Consider the following 19,063-nt stretch of genomic DNA (forward strand, 5'->3'; position numbering starts at 1 on the left):
AGTGGTGTTTCTTTGCCGGGGCTCCTGGGCTGGCCCGCATGGGAATCCCTCCTGGTCGGGTCTCGCTGCTGGCAGCCTGGGGCCACTTGCTTCCCCTTCTTAACCTCTGGCTCTTCTACGGACGACGGGGGACAGAGGACCGGAGCCTCCCGGGGTTCACATCTGCGGCTTCTCCCCTGTGTCTACATGCAAGTGCTGAGTGAGCAACTTGACATCCCCGGGGCCGCCCAGCAGGGCTGGACGCGAAGCCCTGGCTCTCCATGGGCCACCGAATGTCCCGGCCCAGACCTGCATCCGCCCGGGGCGCCTGGGTAAGGCAGAGCCCGTACTGACGCCATCGGATGTGTTGTTATAGATGGAGACACGTAAATCACGTCTGTCCAGCGTGCAAACGGCAGAAAGCTGACGGGGGAGGGGGGAGTGTGGAACCAGAAATTGAGCTCTTGTTGGCGGTGAGCAAGGACCCGCGGACGGAGCTGAGAGCAAAGTGTCTCAGTGGCACCTCGGTGAGGACGGGCATGGACGGGCAGGGATGGGGTGGGGGGTGGGCGGGGATGGGCAGGGACGGGCGCATCCGGGCGACAGAGGAGACAAGCCGGCCTCATGGCTCGTGGTGTGCGTATGGCAAGGTGGCTGCGGACGGGTCAGGGAGGAGGCACACCCCCAGTCTGGGCAAGGGAGCCGGGGCCTGTCCAGAGAGGGTGGCCTGTGCTGCCGGCAGACAGCGTCGCGGCCCCAGACCTCGCACCCCCGAGGTCAGTCTGTTCACAGCAGCGGCGGGGAGCGCAGGGAGCAGAGGCAGCCGGGCCCCACGCAGCCCCATGAGCCTGTGGCCTGGCTCCGAGCAAAGGAGGAAAGGGAATATAAAACCCGAGCTGCGAGCGATTAAGTTGAGCCGACGGTCACTGCAGCTCCTGACCTGACCGCCCAGGTCCTGGAGGCACGAGGGGGCAAGGACAGCACTCCGAGGTCCCCTCGGGACTCGGCCTTGTTTCCTGAAACACTGTTTTTGCCTCTAGCCGGCTTCCCTTCGAAACAAAATCCAGAACCCCAAAACGGGCCCTCTGCCCCAAGCAGCACGGCTGCCCGGGACAGCGTCTGCCTGACGTGGCCGGGAACGTCTGCCGGGGTGTTTTTCTCAGCTCTGGGAGGCGGGAGAGGCGCCTCAGATGGGCCCGGACGCAGAAAGACGCGAAGGCAGGTGGAAGGCTTGGGGGCTGTGCGGGCTGTGCGGGCTCCGGGGAGCCACGGGGTCCAGCTGTTGGAGTCCGCGGCCGCCGGCCGGCCCATGCTGTGCAAGTCAGGCCGTCGCTCTGGCCTCCTGGGTGGAGGAACCACTGAAGGGCTTCCTTGCGTGGACAGGTGCGAGGCAAGAGGACAGGAGGCCCGGGCAGGAGGTCCTGCCCGGGGTATCCAAGAATCCGTCAAACCCAGCAGCCAGGGAGCTCGGGGGGAAGGGACAGGGCGGATCACGGCATAAGAAGTGGGTGCTGGGAAAGCCGGCTCCGGCTCCCTCCCACCCGTGTGGGCGCCGGGAGGGGTGGGTTCTGCGCTGACGGCCCCAGCCCCTGCCCACGGGCTCCGCACTGGTTGGCAGAGGCCAGAGGCGCAGGAATCCAGTTCTGTGCCACGGGGAGCGTGCGCGCCCGGCCCCAGGGAGCAGGGTTTCCGAAAGAGGAGGCAATTATCTCCGGTACAGTCTGGCAAGACCAAGACGGTCCACGTCCCCACCCCTGCCCTGCTCAGGAAGGGGTGTGGCTGAGATCCGATGGGAGGACCCCCACCGACGAGCGAAGACGGCCAGAGGCATGCGGACAGGGCGGTCACTACAAACGCGTCTGTGCCAACAGCGTGCGGTCCCTGCCTCGACTTCCCAGACGGGCACAGCTGCGCCTTCAGGACCCGGGACAGCGAGGAGCCCGGCCAGGCTGCAGGGCACTGGCCATGTCTCCCCAGCGTCATGGGAAGAAGCAAGAGACTCCTGTCAAAGGGCAGGTGTCAGGGCTCCCATGGCCTTGGGACAGGACACTCCACCGTCACTGAGGTCCTGTGGGCACAGGGGCCCCATGGGCTGCTGCTGTGGTCTGGGTTTCCACTGTGGGAGGGGTGCTGGAGGAAGGAGAGACTTTGAGTTTTAGGATTTACCGTTCGGGACCCGGTAGTCCAAGTAAGCGAGCAGACCCGGGGGATGTTCTGTGTAAGCCTGCCCGGTGTCCGTGTGCCCCAACCGCTGGGCGCCCGAGGCTCAGGAAGCAGCCTCCCCCAGTCCCCGGCCAGGTCCTCTTTGGGCCCAGCGGCCTAGCTAGAGCCTCACACCTCCCAGCCTATCAATGGCCCCTGCACACAGTAGGCGCCTAATAAATACATTAGTCGTTGTGGGTTCTTTGTTACTTACCTTCTAAATACAGACGCTCCTATTTTTATGTTGCTTTAAAAAATTTTTTTTAAACATTTTATTTACTTACTTCTTTGAGAGAACAAGAGGTGAGGAGGGGCAGAGGGAGAGGGGGAAGCAGGCTCCCCGCTGAGCAGGGAGCCCGATGCGGGGCTCGATCCCCGGACCCTGAGATCTTGACCTGAGCCAAAGGCAGAAGCTTCACTGGCCGAGCCTCCCAGGTGTCTGTAAAACCTCCTCTTTTTAAAGCCCATCACGGAAAAACCCCTCAGACCACATGGAAAGGGAGGCTGGTCTGAGCCCCCAGGGAACTGTTAGAAAAAATCACCCCCAGTAGAGCCTTCAGATGTCAAGGGCCTGTGGCGCCCGGGTCAGTGTCGAAGGCAGTGCAAGGGGGCAGCTTTTAATACGCTGACCTGTGAGCCCGGTCGGACTGCCATGGTTTACCATCAGCACACGTCCCTCGGCCGGTGCCAGGCCAGGTGAGGTGGGACCATCGGGAGCGGGTCGGCGGGGCACCATGCGGGCGGCAGTGCTGGCTTCCAGGACGCTGGGACACAGCGTGTGGGACGCAGAGTGTGGCTTCGCTGTGTCCTCCAAAACGTCAGCTGACCAAGAACATTTTCCTATGTCTGAAGTGTGCCCGACGGCTCTCGCCTGCAGTTCCTGGGACAGGGACCGGGTCACTCGCGTACACGTCGGCCGCGCGTGCGGGCAGCCTTCCGAGAGCGTCTGTTTCTGGCAGCCACTTGGGTCCCCAACGCGCCTCGCACGCCTGTCCTCTCTGCAGGGGGGTTCCCACCTCCATCGGGCTGCGAGCCTGGCCTGAAACCTGCCGGAACCCGGGAGCTTGCCGCGCTTCTTAGCCGAGTAGCTGAGAAAGGGTCCTGGTGGCCAGGCAGGGGCAGACCAGGCCGGTCTGTTTCCGGCCTCTGCGTGGGCCTGTCTGTCTGTGAGTCACACCACATACAACACGTAATCTGAGACCGTCTCCTACTGGATGCAAGTTGATTAAAGCGCTGGTCTCTCTCTGTGTCTGCTTCCTGGTGCCGATCTGCGCAGAGCGGGCTCTCCGTGACGCGGTTTCGGGACGCAGGAGGCTGGCGGGCATCTGCGGACCCTCCCGCACCCCGGGCCCACAGCGCTGACTGTCCTGAGGGCTCAGAGCTTTCCAGGACGACGGGAGGATCGCAATCAGACGAAGGGGAGGCTCCACGAGGCTAAGAAACGAGTCTCAAACCGCATAGCAGCAGCGCAGAAGGCAAGTTCACTGGGGCTCAGACATCCTCAAACCAGGACTGTGCCCCTGGACCACAGCGGAATCCACTGACTCCGTCTCCCGGCTGGGGACGGCTCCCCAGCCACAAGCACCCCACAGAAACCCAGGCAAGCAGGGGACGGCGCTGCAGGCCCCGCCCGGCCCGAGTTCCCCTCCCCCGGCCCGGAGCACGGCCCGGTACGTACAGGTCAGCACCGCCGGAGAGCGGTTCTTGGGTACGTTCTCCTCCCTCTGGGCCACGAGCGAGCTGTTGGGCTCGGCCTGGTAGACACAGAGCGCCTCCCACTCCTTCTCCAGCCGGTTCTTGTTCTTCAGGTGGTCCTCCATGTAGGCCTGGAATGGAAAACAGAGACTCAGGGACAGCCGTGGACGGCGGGTCGTTGGCGTGACGCGGGACACAGGGCGCAGCCCACGCGTCCTTGCGCGCATGGGCGAGGAAGTGGTTCCCAGCGGACCCGGGAAACGCACAGGCCCGCCGGACGCACAGGGCAGGGCGAGCTCTTCACCTGTTTCTCTGGTTGGTTCCCTGGTGTTCGTGGCATGTGCGTTCCAGGGGCGGCGCCCGGCGTCAGGAGCACCCGGGCGTGGCGTGGCCCCATCAGCTGTTACCAACCGACGGGCAAAGAGAAGGACACACCACAGACCAGATCGGATCAACCAACCTGAAGCCAGTGTAGACAACGTGTCCACACAGACGCCGTTTTCCTTATAACCGACCTACTTTTCTGAATCAAGTGGGTGTGAGGCACCGAAGATACGGGCTGCTCTGACGTGTGCCCGGTGTTAACCAGCGTGAGGTGGCCACAAAAGACAAAACAAAACCAAAACCCAGAACAGCGGAACCGATGTCCTGACCCTCGGCTGCTCCGATGTTAATCTTTCCGGGCACTTGTCTGTCGGCGGCGATGGCCAAAGTGGATGAGGAAATGCTTCCAGAACATTCCCTCCCACAAAGTCAGCCCTGTCCATGCATTCTGACCAATTTGTGTAGCTGAGAAATGACCGTGGCTTTAAGGAAAAGCATTTCAAAGGACCAAACCCCAGCGGCTTTATTGTGCCCAACGGAAATACTGGTCCCACCCTGGGATGCCATGTTTGTGGGTCTTTGGTGTCGTGTGTGGACACAGGTCTTCAGCTATGTCCATACACAAAATGAGACACACGCACACGAGTCCGGGTCGCTGGTGGTTAGGCACCCCCATGCCCAGTGAGGGTTGGCCCCGACCCCCTGCCAGCCCCTGCCGTCCTCTCACTGCGGGGAAGCACGCATGTCAGGCCCCCGCACAGGCCAGGACAGGACTGCCCCACGCCTGCCCCCGGCCGGCCGCACTGAGCTGGGGGCACCACCTGTTGGACTAGAGCTGACTTGGATTGGTTTGTGTTATTTGCTCAACAAACAGCAGCTTATCCACGTCAGTCCACAAACCACGGAAAGCGCTGTAGGAGAGAAGGCACCGGCCTCAGGGCTGCCTGGCCCAGCGGGAGGGCCAGCGATGGCTGTGACCAGCACATGGGTTGTCACTGTCACTCGGGGAACGGACAGATGGCCTTTTGTGCAGATGACACCGAACCACATGAAACACGCGGTGACATCCCCACGACCCTCCGAGGCACGGCCTCCCCGGGACCGGAGCTGAGGGTGCCGCGCCTGCCCACCCCTCCCCGCCAGGGCCCTGCACCGTGACCTCCGCTCAGACAGCCCCTCTGGGTTCTTGGCAAGGGCAGGCCGTGGATTTAAGTGAAGTCGAGTGGCCCAATCTGGAAGACATCAACTGCAAACTGCCCGGTTCTTTTCTTTCGCGACATCCTCCTGGAATACCGAAGACAGGGTTACCCTGATAAGGACAGCTTCGCATGAGGTGACATTTAAATTCTGTGAAACATTTACCAGCTACAATACGGTGTGAGGGAGCTGGGGGGGGGCAGTTCCGGCTGAAGTGGGTGCTCTGTGTTTCTGGGGTCACTGCCCTCAAGATGCTGTCTGCGAAAGGGGCGCCGGACGCCCCCTGAATTCCTGCAAACACGGGTGTGCACAGGTTCACCTCGACGGAAGCGAAACCATGCCGCGAGCTCGCTGGGATTTCTCAATTTACAGCAAGAAATACCAACCGGGACTGCAGGAAGCGTGGCCGGAGGCAGGAAAGAGCGATACGGCTGTTTTTCCTCATTGAGAAGAAATCATGTAAAGATACACTTGATTAGATGAAAACTGAGGGAACTGTTTCATTCTCTTGGCGTGTGCGGCCCCGGTGGCCTGTGTCTGTCATGCTCTGGTCTCGATTTGATCTGTTCTGTTAATATTTTCATGAGACATCATTTATGATATAAAACTGATGTAATTTCCCCATTCATGGTTTTGGAGAATTTCCTCTTTCACGTTTGTAGATAAGATTCTTGCTTTTCTTTTCTTTCTTTTTTGAAGATTTTATTTGTTTGTCAGGGAGAGGGAGAGAGAGAGAGATCACAAGCAGGGGAGAGGCAGGCAGAGAGGGGGAAGCAGGCTCCCCGCGGAGCAGGGAGCCCGATGCGGGGCTCGATCCCAGGACCCCGGGACCACGACCCGAGCCGAGGGCAGAGGCTTCACCGACCGAGCCAGGTGTCCCGAGATTCCTGCTTTTCATCTGTGACACGAGAGTATATTTTCATGTTGTCTGCGGGGAGGCTAGGCCTTAGTCATAAAATAACGTGTTTTAAACAAAACCAAAACCAAACGGGCAGAATAACTTAGTTCTGGGAGGTCCCGTCTCTCAAGGGTGTGAGACGTGTGGATCGGAACAGGTACAGGCCCCTCCCGGGACGCAGTCGCCTCGGAACAACGGGGCAAGTCCGCCCGCGGTGAAGCTCCACTCGGGCTCCTCCCCCCAGAGCGAGCACAGAGCTGAGGCGCTCGAAACGGACACCCCGATACTTCTGGTGCGTGTGTGCGCGCGCGCGCGTGTGACAGTGAGTGCGGCGGCAACGGCGGGAGGCGCAGGTTTTAACCGCACACGTTTATTACACAGTAGCACGCGTAGAAAAGAGCCACGTGGAGTGAAAACGAAAGCGGCTCCTCGCTCCACCACGCGGGGCTGACCGCAAGGCTCTTCCCAGCAGGTGCGCGGCTGCCGTTCTCTCCTTTCCGCGGTGCCGCTCACTGCCTCCGCTGCGGACAACACCCACGTTACAGGACTCTCTTGTCCGAGATGGAAAAAGGCTGAGATGAAACTTTCATCCTATTTTTGGAGAAGCCAAGGCCTGGACTCCTTAAACCCTTACCCCGAAGCCCCTGGCAGCCACCAGCAGCGCCGGAGCTTGGGTCTGCCACCCGGGACACGGCGGTTCTGACTTGGCTCCCTCCTGCAGCCTCCCCCCCACACCCCTCCCTTCACACCCACTTCCTAGTCCACTCCCAGAGCGACGGGATCGCCACTCCGGGTCCCAGACACCACCGGGTTCAAAAACCACCAGTGCAGCCTAGGCCAGCACCAGCCTTTGTCCAAACTTCGTTTGACCAGTCTGCTCCTTTCTGCCTCACCAAGACCGCTTCCCCGTGTGTTGACCACCCTCACCCCGCAGCACCATCATTCTTTACACTTTGTTTGTGCGATTCTTCTGTAACGAATCTATCCCGACTTTGAGGTTGGTGCAGACGCTATCATGTCCTTTGTGAGTCTGGGGTGTGCTCCAGCCAGCCTGTCTGGCTCTCATTTCCTACAAACCCAGACTCTTCGTCGGACAGTTACTATTTTAAAAGCTACGTCTTTGTGACAATCATCGCATTCTGCCTTGTGCTCTGGCTTGGGGGCATCAGGACATTCCGTCCCTCATGAGATCAAGATTGTTGAGAATGGGGCCAATGTCTCATTCACATACTTTGGGCGCACGGTCAGTATCTGTTGGGTGACTGCTCACAACCTGGAAGTTTCTAGAAGTAATTCGTACTACAGATAAACAGTTTATGTCAACGATGGCATCCAAAAAAACCGCCTTAGGATCTTCTGAAGTTGGAAGAAATGCCCTGACAACGCATGGACTTTGGAACGTTCCATGATCTATTTCCTCACCTCCTTCCTCCTTTGTGGGTTATGCAGCCCCTCCAACATCCACGCCAAGCGGGTGCTGCCACTTTCTAATGGTCCTGTGGCCACCTGGACGTAATGGCAGCCTTGGGAACTTGGAGGCACCACAACAGTTCAGAGAGCTCTTCCCCCAACCCTCCTCCTTGGCCCTCTGGGTCCAGTTGTTGTCTCCCCCAGTTCTCCTCTGTCATTGTGTGAATTCGTGCCCTTGGCCAGTGCCTCCCATTCAGGACGTGATACGTGCCGCCATGGATGTTTCTAGAACCGGTCACCCCAGAGCTGTGAGCATCTGCTGGTTAGGTACCCGCCTCAGCCACATCACTTTACACAGTCCCTGTTACGGGCTCTTGAGTACCTCTGAATTGAAACTTCAAGAGACAGGCCCTGGGATACACAAAGTACTAGTTAATAGTACTAGAAGGAAAGCTGCCTGAGCTGGTGGGACCCCACTGTGACGTGCACTCCGGAAATGTAAAAGAAGTGAGGAGTTGGTGCTTAGCCATGGTTGGTTCCATCTGAAGGGCGTCGGCAAGCCTATCTTGACAGCTACTGCTGGTCCTTAAAGAGCGTTGGGAAGCAGGACCCTGAGCTTCGAGAGGGGCTCACTGTGCCCTTAATACTTGGGGGTGACAGAGGTTTTGGATGAGTGCTGAGCGGGGAGCTGTCTAAACCTTCTTGAATTCTGATAGGTTTCCTGGGACTAGACTTAATGTGCTTGCAGAAAAGATAATCCCCGGATAAAGTGCTTGTGGGGAAAAGCCCGCGGGTTCCAGAGCGTGGGTTTTCCGAGTCAGTAACCGGGACACACCGGCTGACGCCGGTCTCAGGCTCTGTGGCGTTCGTAATTAGGGCAGGTGGAAGATGAGCCAGCACGTCTTCTGAGTCCTCTGCCCAGCGAGAATGACACCAGCTTTTGTGAGCCACACTTATGAGATATTAACCCAACCAGAGGTTCTCCCATTTAATCTTCCTCGTACGACTCCAGATCCCCATCTTGTGTCTCCTTTTCTGGCTCACGCTACTGGAACACTGGTAGGAAGATTAAAGACCCTTTCTGGGTCACAGGGACTATGGGCCACCAGATGACACAGCGTCTGTGTGTCCAACGAACTGACGGGGCTCCACGTTGAATGGGATCATTTTACACAGAATCCCAAACCTTCGGGATGAAAACGTTATTGCTTGGAGACATGTCCACCATTTGTCAAGATAGCTCAAATGTTTTCTGCAATGAGCTCTCTGATGGAATTGTCAACACCGTGACGTTGAGAAAGTGATTTCTAGAAACGCGGAGCATTTGGGACGCTCTGGCACGTGATGGGGTTTTACTAATAATCACCAGAGCACTGTGTGTCTTTGGGAGCTGATCAGAGCTTCTGCCCACAAAGCCTTCAGGAAAGCCCTGGGAGCTCCCGCTCAGCTGGGACGCAGTGGAGTGGAGCAGGCACTGGACTGGGCTCTGGAAGGCTTCTTCACAGCGTAGGACAGGGCAAGAGCTGGTCCCCACACAGACTTTCTGGTTATCCTCTCCTCTCACTGGCCCTTAATTCACCGCTCCGTAAAATGGGGATCAGAACACGGATTTCTCAAGGCGGTTCTGAGGGCTGACCGGTCACTCTGTGAAGTCGCTTCGGAAATATGAAGTGTGCCCACGCGGAGAGGACGGTGATCGTGGCGGGTCTCCGCTTTTCTTTGGAAACAGAGGGACTCTCTTGAGTTGGTGTCTGCATTCTGTGACTTTACGGCACGCCCTGGGGACACTGTCCCTGAGCTGATGACACATGACACACAAGTCTCCAGAAACAGCAGCCACGGGCGCGGCCTGAACGCAGAACCCCAGGGCTGCTGTGGGGGCACGGCCGCGGGGGACGGGCCACTGCTGCGGGGGCAGCTGCACCGTCGCCCTGAGTGCAGCGACACCACCATCAACACCGCTGGAGGGGAGAGAAGCAGCGCCAGCAAGCAGGCGAGCCCTGGTTTCAGAGTCCTGCCCCGGTCCCCAGAGACAGTGGTCCTCCTCATTCAGTCTCTACCTCGTGCGGATGGAGCCGACACGTGCTCGGACCGCCATGCCGGGTTCCCAGCTGGCCAACGTGCAATCGGGGATGGTTCCGGAACTCCTCCCCTCCTCTCGCCGTGCTCCCGTCTGTGGCTCACTGCCTTGGGAGGGACGTATTGGTGGCCAGGCTTGAGGAGTCACCGGAAAACACCAGTAGAAGAGAAGGTGTGAGCTCAGCCGCTGATGAGATGCTTTCTAGCGTGGAGAGCAGGTGCTAATGCCCCGTGGCTGCTCGGACTCCGCGCCCCCAGCCCACTTCCTGCCGGGAGACTGTTTCCCGGGCGTCATCTTATGTGTAGTGTCAACGTCGGGACCGGTTCCCAGGGTCACAGAGGAAACAATGCCACTTAGTAGAATTACTCTGTTTCCCCACATGCAACAGGCGCACGTCCACGCTTCGATGCCAGTTGGCAGGGCTCTGCCCGCCTCTGAATGTCGGGTGCCGGGGGCACAGTGTTGTCGGGGGTCGTCTGGGCCCAGTGCAGGGCAGCTCAGAGGGACAGCAAAGGTTATTAGTTCCGTGAAACGTGGGGCAGGTTCTGTGTCATTCCAGCATCTCCCGCCACCGGTGATGAAGGGGTGCGATGCCCGGCCAGCGGGTTCATTATCCCCCGAGAGAGCAGTGGGAACGGCTCCCTCTCACGGAACACTGACGCTCACGGGGATAGAAGCCCACGGACAAAGCGGTGAAACGGCCTCTGCTCGGCCTCACGTCCCCTCAGGCAGTGTAGACAGAAACCATCAACGTCAGCGCCCGACTGCCCTCGCAGGTGTCCAGACACCTGCTCTGTGGGTCCTCACATAGGAAACACGCAGAGAACCGCCCGGTGGGGCTTCATTCTACAGCAATGCTGCCGGACACCAGCACCTGCCCGCCGTGGCCAAGGCGTGCTGAAGCAAGCTGGGCTTTGGGAGAGCCGGTTTTGATGGGGGAAGCTTTGTTTCCATTCCTTTCTTTACCTCGGTGTCTATGAGCGCGTTACTTCACCATGCGACAATCAAACCTCCCGTCCGAGTGAAGAATGCAGAGCCCGTTTACGTTTCCTTCCTCGTGAGAAGACCTTGTCTCGTGCGTGAAGTCGGCGAGTGGTAGAGGAACGTCGGTAAAGGCAGGCAGCTTCTGCTGCCGTCGGGCGAAGGGAGGACCCTTTTCCTCTTTAAAACTCAACGTTGCCACCTGCCTTCGTTAACACATGAACGGCAAACGTTGATGTTCGTTGTCTGAGTTCCCGCAGTGAGAGGTTTAGATTCCAAGCAAAATGTACGAAAAGACAAACGGAGAAGTTCGGGGGGGTCGTCGTCCCGATTCCGGCGGCTCAGGGCGCCGGCTGCCGGCTCGGCGAGGGCAGAGGCTCCGCCACCCGCACAGAACCGCTTCAGACCCACAGCCGCGTCGCTCTGTAACACCCCGAGCGGGCGCGTGAAGATCCTTGAGATTCAAATGAAATCTGACGTAGTACACGCAAGTCCCAAGAAGCACAGGTCTGGTAAAACGGTCAGAGGGTAGCCTCGTCGCTTCTCAGCTTAGGAAAGATTTGCTGGGAACAGGAAACGTGCGCCCGGATCGTGTTCAGATCGCTGCCCAACTCTACCACAACGAAGCCGCGGAGAGGGGCCCTGCACAGAGGCCGTCGCCTGCCGGCCCAGGGGGTCCCTACCATGCACCCAAGCGCCGCACCTCCTCCTACTTGCCGTGGGACTGCTGGTTATCCTTAAAAATGGCAAAAAACCCACAGACCCAGAAAAGGCCAACTCAAACCATGGTCCTGTGTTGCCAAAACGGACTTTACCGGGAAAGACAAACACAGTCCGGCCTTCAGCCTCTGGGTCGCGCGTACAAAAGCCCAAAGACGTATGTGTGGGGAATGCAGGAAAGACTTGGGGTTCTAATCCTTTTGATCACGTTTTAAAAGTCACTGCCGTGGAAATGCGTTCTGGGAAGGGAATGTTTCCACACATCTTTGCAGTGAGCCTGGTTCATCCTGGTGAGGTCGACCAGCAGGAACGTCATGTGAGCGGCAGAAATGACCCACCAGCAAGTGTGAACCCTCGTCATTTCCCCCAAAACCTCCCTCCGGGAGCTCTGGAGGCACAGCGGAGTCCCTGCGGAGGGGTGTCAGGGCTGTCTCCGCGTGACATAGAGACGCACAGTCACGCGTTGTGTCATCGCCAAGCCGACGGCAGTGACAGAAGTGTGAAGGGGTTAAAACGGTGGAGAAGAGTTCAAAGGCTGCCAAGCCGAGAGCCTTTAAGAGAGAGTCCCCAGCTCGCAGGCAGACGAGGCACGGAGTGGGTGAACACGGCAACACGACCGAGGAGTACAGAGGAACATGCTGGGTTTGAGCCTGTGAACACTGAGTTCTCTGTTTTATTTAAAATCCCTCTTGTAACTGAAAAACAAAACACATGCAAGAACTAGGAAAATAAACAAAACCTCTAAAGAAAACATCATGTTTTTCAAAGAACGTCCGGGAAGCCCCCTGGGCAGGAGTCTCCGAGGCAGGCGTTGGAGCCGCGTCGGCGTCCCCCGCGCTTCCGGTCGCTCGGGGAGAACGCAGGGGCCTTTCGGCAAAGCGACCACGGAGGCGGACTTGGAAAGTCATTACATCTTGATTATGAGGAACTGAACTAATTGGGAGTGTTATTATAATTTTGGGTCTTGGTATCCTGTGTCTAGAACCAGGTCCAGAATGGCTAGAGATCGTATTGACAAAAGAGAGGCCTTGAACAGCGGCGGACGAGCCTGTGGGGCGTTTCCTGGAATCCGTCAATAATTACCCCGGCCACGGGGTGGTCTTCAGGGGGTCCCGCACGCAGATGGGTGGCGCGCAGCAGGCCACCCTGCCGGACCGAACACACACGCTCACCGAGTATGTGCGTGACTTCCATTAACCTTTACCCCCCAGACTTGCAGAGGAAGAAAACCACAGCTTGATGAAAACTCACCATTAAAACCTCGACGGGAATGGGTAATAATGAATGCCTTCTGTCCCAGAAAGGTTCTACTTAATGAACTTCAAGAAAGAGGCAGATCTGTCCTTACCACCTACTCTTACTAAACAGGAGGAAGGGGGAAGGTCTGTCCTCCAACATGACAGGGGCTCCTTGTGCGCTTGGGGGCAGCGGGAGCAACTTGGGCTCCGCAGGGAGACGGGCGGCGGGGGGGGGGGGGACAGCGGCGTGTGCTGGTGGCGGTCACGCTGCCCCGTGTTTCAGGTCGTCACTCCTCGAGGAGCTGGATGACCTTAAATAAACAATTTTATGAGTCTTATTATCTTATACAGCATCTTAGAAATTAAGGTTCTACGAACAGAGGTTAAAATACAAAGATGAAAGTTAGGAGCGATGGAAAATAATTAAGAGAATTATACCGTGCTTTCCATCCACGTACAGGTGTTAATGTTTAAATTTCAGGCAAAGAGCTTCCTTGACGGTATGAGTGAAAGCGGAACTTCTCCTGTGGTTGGGGGAGCGAGACCCGAGCTGCATTCCTGGTCCAGACTCCTGCCTGGGGTTGGTGGCTTAATGACTTATTTATTCATTATTCACATTGTCGTGAGCATGTCGGACGAGCAGGGTGTGTGTGTGTGTGTGTGTGTGTGTGTGTGTGTGTGTGTGTGTTCTGGGGACCCAGGAGAGACTCAGTCCGTGTGCAGCCGGTTTCTTCAGGCAGGGGTGCGGGAGGCAGGGGCTCGGACCCCAGGAGGGGAGACCCCTCTGATAAGCAGATTTCTGAGGGTATCCTGCCGGGTGGGAAGGGCTCATCGTCTCCAAAACGAGGGGATCACAGGGAGTCAGAGCAGCCAGAGCGAGAGCCCGGGGTGGGGACGGGTCTGGCGCAGTCCCGCAACAGAGAGAACGCCAGCGCGGCGGGAGCAAAGGGGGCGAGGCGGCCTGTGCCCCGACCCCGGGGGAGCCCGCCGGCCGCAGGGGGAGCCTGAGGTCTGCCGTGAGAACGGCGGGAACCCGCTGGGGTGTTTTAAGCAAAGGAGGCACATAATGGGAAAGATGCTTTTAAAAGGTCACTCTCACCCCAGGCGGAGACTAAGCGCGCAAGATGGGCCGTCCGCACACGAAGTGCGGGGGCTGACATTTGGGGACAACAGCGGGGGCGGAGGGCATGGAGAGAGGGGTGGAGGCGTCCTGTATTCCGGGAGCTGAACTGCCGGGACTCACTCCCTGGCAAACGGGACCCGAGTCCGACAGACACTGCGCATCTGCTCCGCCCGCCACCCCTCGGCTGCTGGGACCTGCACTTCGCACGACATCCTGCAGCCGGGCCGCGCCTTCCCCGGTCCCCCAGCCGCGGCGGGGCAAGGTCCCGCCGAGCTGGTCGGAGAAACAGGGTCCCAGCCTTCATCTACCCCAAGTCAAGCGTCGGGGTAAACTCCGACATACTCCATCCACATTCCCGGCCCTCCCAGCACCCTTCACGCTTTCGCAGCGTGGATGAAATGCGCGGAGGGCCGCTGCCCCACGCGGTTGTCAACGTTACCACGCGTGACCGAAGAGCCGCAGAGAATCAACAGCCGACCGCTCGGCTCCCGGTTCAGACGTACAATCCCACAGCCACACTGCCCCGAGCAGCCGATGCGCGCTGACGGGGGTGCGAGCGCGGCTGGGCCTGGGGCCGGGGAGGGCCGGGGCCGCGTGCTGGGCGGGGAGACGCGGTGCTGACGCCTGCCGACCCGAGGCCCCACCGGGACGCTCCCGCCGCCGTCCCCGCCGCCGTCCCCGGAACTGCTTCCGCGGGACACCAAACGATTCCACGAGACGTTCGTGGGTTGGAGCAGAATGATGGATCCGTGCACTGAAGTGTATTTTTGTAAGTCTTTTAAAGACTGAAGCCAAGAAGACATCAGGTTTAGGGAGAAATTGAGACTTCTGAGGGAACGGAAAGAGAACCCCTCTGCCCCCCAGAACGCCCCCTGCCCGTGCTCTTTGGGCGCCACGCGGGGGGCAGCCCGGAGCTTCCGAGGAACCGCCGCGGAGCCCCACGTCCCACAAGTCCCCCGTCTGCGCGTGGCTCTAGCGTGGCCTGAAGCCCAGAACACATGTGGGGTTTGCCGCGGGCCCTAAAAGGGAACCCGCCCTCCCACGCCAAGCTTCCCGGGCTTCTAGAAACCCAAACACGGCCTCCCCCCTGTTGGTGGCGACACCAGGCACTCACCCAATGGTGCTATAAATTTAGTATTTGAGCCCACGTCCTCAGCTCAGTGGGGAAAAGCAGGACAAAAAAATAAATGTGAGCTACATTTTGGGTGCTCCCAACAGGCCGATTATTTTTCCCTTCCCGTCTCTCCACTGCCGGCAGGGAGGCTGGCGCAGCCTCGGCCGCCAACAAATATTTGCTGTAGGAATCCCCTCCTGAGACTGCGGGACGGCTCCGTGTCGCCGACCCGGGGCCCCGGTTGTCGGAAGTGGGGCCCGCGTGGGGGACACCTGCGTCCACGGCAAGAGCCTCGGCAGTGTTGCCGATGAAATCTTCCTGGACAGACGGATCCCGGTGCTCCGTTTAACGGTTTTCTTTGAACAATATTTACCATTTATGATCTCAGCTCACAAGAGCATTCAGAAGTGGGGAAAGGCGGATTTCTAGACTATTAAGCAGATCTCCATTTCTTTTAGCATATTCTCGTACGTTTTAAGTTTTTCAGCTCCGGCTCCTTCCTCTGGCTGGCTGACGGACCCTTTCACCTTCGCTGGGATATTTGGGAATATTGCATAATCCGTTCCTGGAACGCGTGAGCAGCTCTGGGCCCTATAAAATATTCATTCACTTTTAAAAATATTTGCCCCCCGCCGTCAGTGGGGACAAATGCACACGGAGCCGCAGAAAGCGGCAGTTTCAACGGCACACGCTTTCTTCAAACCTCTCTTTCCACTAAAACATTTTCTTCGAAATTATTTTCATAAGAAAGATTAACAATTTCAACATTAGCTGCTAATCCCCTTTCATTTAAAACTCTGCTGATAAAATTCTTTGCTTGTCATTCAAATAGTAAGTAATAATTATAGATTTGAGGCTTCCGTCTCTGGCTTCATTAATGGTAAATTGCATGCAAGTTTGAAGCGTACGTCCGCTTTGATACATCTCAAAATGCAATTTCCACAGCCTCCCTGGGCTACGCACAATTAATTATACAGTTAATAAGGGAACTATGTTAATGAAAGGAACATTATTCATCCAGACCACCTGCCTTTACCAAGTATCTTTTGTGTGCTTCTCTTCTTTTTGTGATGTTGGTGTACAGACAATAACGACAACCGGCTCCCGTCCCCGCAACCCCTCAACGGACGACGTCGCGATTTTAAATATCCATCTGCTCGTCGGCAGCTCCTTCAATCATCACGAGTCTAAAGAAAAAACAGTTCAGCTTTACGATATTTCTGCTGATTTCCGCTTTTTAAGAGTTTAAAATGTCTGCCCACGGCATGTTGAACTCTTGAGACGACTCTTTCCTCAGCAAGAGCCCTCCTACGACGGCGTCTGGTTTCTACCGACGGGCTGGGAGTCAGAAGGGACTTCGCAGAGACGACGGGACCCGACGGTCCTCCATTCTCCCCTCCCCCATGCCAAGTCTCTGTGTTTTGCACGAAGTAAATCATTCCATCTGTAAGATCGAAGTTTGACTACGGTTCTGCGCAGACACTGATGTTAACTTTTACAAAGAAAGTCCACGTTTCTGAGACTCTGATGTAGAACAGAAATCAGAACACTTTAACTGGAGAAGAAAGCCACCCGACAATGCCACATTTCTACTTATTTCTACAGATTACTTCAGCGATGTGAAAGAATGTGTTTGCAAAGAGTTTTACAACAAGTCCCTATTGATATAAATTGACATGCTCTTTATTAAATGAGAACATGAGAATTTGATTTCAGCTGTAACCATGTCCCTTTGACATATGAAAAATACCTAAAGACGCGAGTTATTTAGAGACGCCATTCATGCACAAAACCCAGCAGGAAACCAACGCTGGGTTCCAAAGGGTTGACAGGAAACACAAGAGGGGGACACAAGAGGAAACATGTCACGAAAATGCAGTCCTAGGACAACCAAACCCTGAAAAGGCCTTCCGTTAACAAATTCTCGTAGAAAAATAGGGTCTCCAAAACCAGGGGCACCCCCTGTCACCTCTGGACCTGGGGGTACCTGATGGTCACTACTGCGTCTACACGGCAGTGCGGGCGCTCGGTGGCCGCTGCCACGTCTACCTGATGGCTGCTACTCAGCGAGAGGAGGTGAGATGGAGGAATCAGGTCACCCGTCTGCTCTGTCTACACTGGCGTCCGTGACTCGGACGGCACCGGTTCCTAGAGCTCTTCAGAAGCAGGCTTTGAAGAACTGTGTCTCCACGCGGTGGACCGGCAGATTCACGCATTAAATGGCCGTCCACCTACCGTCCCCAAGCGGAGGGTCAGCTACAAAATTCACACGGCCTCAGTGGTGTGACACGAGCACGGCGACAACGGTCTGAGGACAGAACCCTGGAGCGAGGGGGAGGGGCTGGTCGCAGCACGGATGGCCCCGCTGCCCCCAGGTGGCAAGTCCTCCCTGGGCAGCACTGGGCGCCCCACACTGATGACGATGTCCTCGCTGTGAACTCCTGAGGGCGCGCTCAGGGAGAACAGAGAGTCACAGCGAGGCGGTGAGGGGATGTCGGCTCGCCACACAGACACGGAACTTCCCTCCCAGGTGCGGACGGGCAATGCCGGCTCCTGCCGCAGCGCACTGTCGAGACGCGCTTGCTGGAATTCTGAGAGCGCTCCTTGGGTCCAGAGCGTTTGGGAGCTTTGCTGTCCTAGGACCAACAGGCTACGTGCTGCGGGCAATAAACAGGAATGGGGACCAGCCCACGGCGCAGACGCCGGCCGCTCACAGAAGATCCCGTGCTTGTTTTCTCCTGGAAGAGGCCCGAGTGTCCCTGACTTTCCCACGGCGTCCTGGCGGCAGCGGGACAGCTGACACGCGGGGTGGACCGCGGAACAGCAGCAATCAGTCGGCCACCACAGTTGGGGGCCGGTGGGCTTCAGTCTTCAGTGGATGCCTTTGAAACAAGGAGCTCAAAGTAGAAAAGAGAAGTGAGTTGATCTATCAGAAATTATCTTTACTTCTAGGGTGAAAAGTTAGAGATAAGACTATCAAGTGTATTTTTGATCTTCTTCCAGCTCAGCTGCCAATCCGACGGTGGACGGCCCGCATCCCACGCCCGCGAGTTCTTGGGTTTGGTGGGTGAGGTGAGAGCGCGCTGTCAGACGTCACACCACCCGCTCTCCTGGCCCCGCGAGGGCAGCCACGGAGCCCGGAACCACCCCTGCCCACAGCGGTCGTTACTGTCACCGCAACAAGGTACCATCTGGAACACCTCCAGGGCCGCCAGCCGTCAGCACCAAGGGTTCAAGGCTCTGGGCAGTGCACACCCGCGGACAGCTTAGTTTGGACGCACGGGTGTGGGAACACTTCCTGAAGCACGTAACCCCTTTGCCTGCAGACGGCGGGGGAAACGTGGGAACCAGTCTGAATGAGGCCACCGCCAGGCTTTCTTTGACAAGAGTTTGCCGCGGTCATGTCTTCCTCATAATGCAGAACATGAAGTTGGCTCTCAGACATGACTGTCAAGGCCGTGTGAAATCAATCGGGGCTGCACCGTTTCCCTGCGTAACCTATGTTTAACCTGCTTTAAGTCTCACGTTCCCAGAGGCATGAGGAATGAGGTGTCCTGAGGAGCCTTCCCCGTGAGACACGTAGAAGCGCTGCATGAATGGTACAGTCAGTTCTCCGTAAGATGAAGGGAAGTCCTTGGAGACCCAGAACGAGGGGAGAGCGGACTGGTCAGCTCGTGACCCGAAGGCACTCAAGCCCTTGCGAGGGGGCGAGGCGCGTAGTTTCCAGCCCCTCGGACCCAGGGTGTTTTGCTCTTGCTGTCCACGAGGGGTCTTGGGGAAACCCTGCCAGGTGGAAGGTGAGGAGGTGGATGTGGGAGCCCCCCTGCCCCAGGACCCTGGGAGGAACTCATTCCCAGGGGAAGGGTTTGCTCACGCCACAAGAAAGCATGTCTCTTTCCACATGGATCCAGAACGGGAAGGCTTTGGACCACAGGCCTCAACGAGACGGAGGCTCACATTGACAATACGTGGGCGGCCTGAAAATCTCCAGGTGAGGAACTGATACAAAGATGGTCCTGGTTTAATGGGAGGCTAGAGTGGGTGGCAAAGTGACCCAGGACCTCTCTTGAATTAAACACCCTCCATGCGGCCCCACAAAATT

The 19,063-nt window shown here is 57.6% G+C and overlaps 1 protein-coding gene across 1 annotated transcript in view; it reads right to left on the reverse strand.

Annotated features, from left to right (window-relative positions):
* PTPRN2 (protein tyrosine phosphatase receptor type N2) overlaps positions 1 to 19,063 on the reverse strand; it is a gene marked incomplete at both ends in the record, with an annotated part of 716,654 nt that overhangs the window by 54,781 nt on the left and 642,810 nt on the right. The window contains one exon of the mRNA XM_080818767.1: positions 3,860 to 4,007. Within this exon, the coding sequence (XP_080674893.1) occupies positions 3,860 to 4,007 (148 nt within the window). The remainder of the gene's footprint in view (positions 1 to 3,859; positions 4,008 to 19,063) is intronic.

The sequence above is a fragment of the Martes martes genome, assembly GCF_963455335.1.
Source record: "Martes martes genome assembly, chromosome: 11".
Lineage (NCBI taxonomy): Eukaryota > Metazoa > Chordata > Mammalia > Carnivora > Mustelidae > Martes > Martes martes.